Source organism: Anoplophora glabripennis, unplaced genomic scaffold (assembly GCF_000390285.2).
Source record: "Anoplophora glabripennis isolate ALB-LARVAE unplaced genomic scaffold, Agla_2.0 scaffold1769, whole genome shotgun sequence".
NCBI classification, from domain to species: Eukaryota; Metazoa; Arthropoda; class Insecta; order Coleoptera; family Cerambycidae; genus Anoplophora; species Anoplophora glabripennis.
This window is the reverse complement of record NW_019417880.1, coordinates 22,388-26,094: the sequence shown is the minus strand read 5'-3', so window position 1 is coordinate 26,094 and position 3,707 is coordinate 22,388. Positions and strand designations below refer to the sequence as shown.

Here is a 3,707-nt window from a genome sequence, read left to right as displayed (position 1 = left end):
AATAATTATACTTTACTTCGTCTGTATTGATAGATTGGATAATAATTATACATATACCTTTTTGAATCATAAACATGTAAATAGGTTTTTTGTAACCTGTGCACTAGACACAAAACTTAGGGTATTATTTAAAAAAAAAACGCCCAATTGTCAACTCAACCAATGTAACTATAAACAAAATAAAAAAATATCTATCGTGCTTATATCATTTTATTTATGTATCTATTTTGTAAGAAATATATATACAATATATTAATGTGACAGAAATAATACAGCTTGATTAAATTCATCTTGTCCACCAGTTGCAGATGACATTTGCTCATATATTTGAGTATACATATAATACAAAACCTTCATTGAGTAACTATATTTATCGTCACTCCTCCTCCATATTCTATTCTTGATCTTACGCATCTGGCGGACAAGATGAGTTTGGTCAATTTATATCTGTTTAACCTTTTTCGAACTTCAACCAAATACCTCCAATCGTCGAGGTAACCTTTTCATGCGGATTCATTTTTAAAGGCAGTTTGGTTTTCTCGCTTAGGGTAACTTTAAAGTCCTTCAAAGTGGATGTTAGTCCGACTTTTGTTTGTAGAATTCCAAATCTTTCACCTAAAAATCAATGACTAATTAAGTACCATGTTCAAATAGAGAGTACAGAAAAATATTGACTTAGAATTTAAGGAAAACAAAATTTGCGGACTTTGATGTGCTGTAGTTTAGCTTAATCAGTTATTTTGACAGGAATCTGGCAGTTTGTAAACCCAATGCAGTACACCCCTCGTAGTCATAGCACTTACCAATACATACTCTGGGACCTTCCCCAAACGGCAGATGGGCGTACGGATGCCTGGCCTTCTTGTTCTCCGCACTGAACCTGTCGGGGTCAAAAACTTTGGGATTCTCGTAGTGGTCTTCGTCGTAGTGTATACCTGTTGCAGGTATGAAGACGATGGTGCCTTTTTCTAAGATAAAATCTTGACCAGGTATTTTGTAGTCTTCGGCACTTTCTCTTGTCAAAAGTGGGATGGGAGCGTACATCCTGAGGGTCTCTGGAAAAGGCAAGGTCACGTTTACTGATTTTCTTAAAATTTTGGATAACTAGGAGATACTGCTATTTTGACATGCAGCTGTTGCTGTCTAATCTCTCACGTACACTCCAAGTAAGTTTACGTCTGAGACAGCAGCGGCCCCTTTTGGATGATTCGCCTTTTACTTACCGTCGATGACTTGTCTCATGTAAACTAACTCATTGATCGAATCGTAAGTGATTTTGTTGTCGTGTTTCGCGAGGACTGTGCGGATTTCTTCCCTTACTTTGTCCTGGATGTCGGGGTTCCTCGCCAATTCAAACAGGGCAAAGGTCATGGTAGTGGAGCTGGTCTCGAATCCAGCGACGAAAAAGACGAAGCTTTGCGCTATTATCTCTGGCATGGTCAGGGTGTTACTGTTTTCTGCAAGTTCAAACACGTTATTATTATTGTTTCAATTACGTACCTATACATTTTTGCATTTACTGCCACATTATTTTAAGTCGTGGCAAGGGAGCTGGTTCGAAGGGTCTCTACTGGAGGTCTAAAGTCACAAATTGTGCGGAGAAAAATTAGAATATGGAAAATTAGGAAGAATTGAACTTTCCTTGCAGTCCAGGATACAAAGATAGGCCAGGAAAAAGAGCTGAGAAATGTCCATTTCGCGCCTATAGATACTAAATATTATGTACAATAATAAATTAGTTTGCACAGTCATAAAAATGGGGGGAAGATTGTTTACAGGGTGATTAATTGTATAATTTTTACGTAAATTCACGTTTTTCTAATATTAATTAGATCAAATTTCGGAATTAAGTGGATTGGAAATAATGGGCTTCAGAGTCTCCAGACTTAACGCCCCTAGACTATTTTTTATGGGGAACGTTAAAAAATCAATTATATAAGACACCCACAAGAAGTTTGGAGTATTTAAAGCAAAAGATTCGACTTGTTTGTGAGATTCTTTTAAGAGAAACGTTATTTAAAGCTACAAAGGAAGTTGGCAAAAGATTGGATAAATGCTTAGAAGTAGGAGGCATGCATATCGGACATTTTTAAAAGTGATAATCATAATTTCATATTTTGTTTTGTGTTTTGTTATTAGTTATTATTATATTTATTAGTTACAATTGTTTAATATTTTCTATATTTGGTTATTTTATTTAACCGTCATTATGTGTATTGTTCTATTTTTCTTCGTGGAGTGACCTTTTTTAAGAAGAACATAGAAATTATATGTAAACAAATTTGTGACAGGAGTTACAGCGATTGTTTTTCACAGTAATGTTGATGAAGTCATGACTAGTTCCAATACAATAGAATTCATATTTGTGTAATGTTTGTTATTTTAACTTTTTAAGTAGAAGAGATAGGGAAAAAATTTCTGCATAAAAAATGTTGATAAAAAAATAGATAATTTTAGTTATCATAGAAAATGGGTATGTTGATGTATAACGTCATCATAACATATTATAAAACAAAGTCCTCCGCTGCGTCTGTCTGTCTGTTCGCGATAAACTCAAAAACTACTGCACCGATTTTCATGCTGTTTTTACAAATGGATAGAGTGGATTCCGAGGAAGGTTTTAGTGTATCATTTGTTAAGTTTTTGTATACATTAACGATGTTTGTTGGAGGTGTCGGAAAAAAAATAAGCCGTCTGGGAGCTTTCAAGAAAACGCTGCCTAAACCCTTTGAGATATAACAAAATAATGTATGGTGGAATTGTGTATCTTATATATGCCTACAGAAAAGTCTGCAATGGCATATGTCTATATGTTAAAGAGTAATATGTTAATACTACCTATATTCAATTTAATACTTTAAGAAATTGGCAATTATAAAGCGGTAATGTAAAAGCTATTTACACAAATACGGTATTAATCCTTATCATTTCAAATAAGTTAGAGGCTTGAAGCATTTCATGCACATTATTTTACTCTTTTACACCATATAATTTAAATGAATATCTTAGGAGTAATCGCAAAAAAATTACGGACGCGAGAATAAAATTCAAGCGCCTCGCTTCGCTTGATGCGATCGCCAACCCTCCCCCCGCACCGTCTTGCCTGCTGTTTAGCTAATAAGCCGAACGATAACGCGCGCGTAATCCTTTAATAAACTGACTTGGAGCGAATGGAGGTGACGACTGACGACTGTGTTTTCTTTCTGGGTGTTGTTGGAAAGTTATAATTGCGTTCGATATTTTAAGGTCACATTTTTGTTTTGTATTTGTTGTCTTTAGGTAGTCGGAACATACATAGATACTTGCAAACATACTTTTATTTCATTGAGTTTTAATAATTTGTTTGTTTTTTTCTTATTGTGAATCATTTAAAACTTCATAGTCGCATTTTTGTTTCGTGTTTGTTTTCTTTAGGTAGTTAGATACCTAACTACTTACTTATTAATTAAAATTGATAGTCCTGAACATAGGTACTTTAATTTAATTCGTTTTGTTTTCACATTGTTGGTAGTTACCTATATTGTTTTAAATTTAAAGGTTTTGCATTTTTAGTTTTGAGTTCGTTTGTTGTCTTTAGGTATATAGATATATCGTGAATTATTTTAAAATTAATATTAGGGTCGCATTAGATGAAAGATGATTGATTTTTTGTTTGTTACGATTTAACTCAAAAACTACTCAACCAATTTTACCGAAAGCTACATCTC

General features: G+C 33.9%; 2 protein-coding genes across 2 annotated transcripts in view; both read right to left on the bottom strand.

The window, feature by feature from the left end:
* Nucleotides 1–205: 205 nt before the first annotated feature.
* The window catches only part of LOC108915538 (probable cytochrome P450 6a13), a 20,244-nt gene continuing 16,742 nt past the window's right edge, over nt 206–3,707 (bottom strand). The window contains exon 9 of the transcript XR_002763259.1: nt 206–351. The gene's annotated coding sequence lies outside the window, so the exon portion shown is untranslated. The remainder of the gene's footprint in view (nt 352–3,707) is intronic.
* LOC111692520 (probable cytochrome P450 6a13) lies at nt 452–1,516 on the bottom strand. The gene is made up of 4 exons (XM_023456563.1): nt 1,501–1,516; nt 1,224–1,457; nt 804–1,055; nt 452–615 (listed from the first exon to the last, which is right to left on the bottom strand). Exons 1-4 carry the CDS (start codon nt 1,514–1,516, stop codon nt 452–454), a joined length of 666 nt encoding a protein of 221 aa, XP_023312331.1.

Excerpts from the sequence above, each read along its gene's own strand:
- LOC111692520 (XM_023456563.1), bottom strand. Across the intron at positions 1,056-1,223 it reads CATGAGACAAGTCATCGACG|AGACCCTCAGGATGTACGCT; the intron begins GTAAGTAAAAGG and ends TGCCTTTTCCAG. Across the intron at positions 616-803 it reads AGGTCCCAGAGTATGTATTG|GTGAAAGATTTGGAATTCTA; the intron begins GTAAGTGCTATG and ends ATTGATTTTTAG.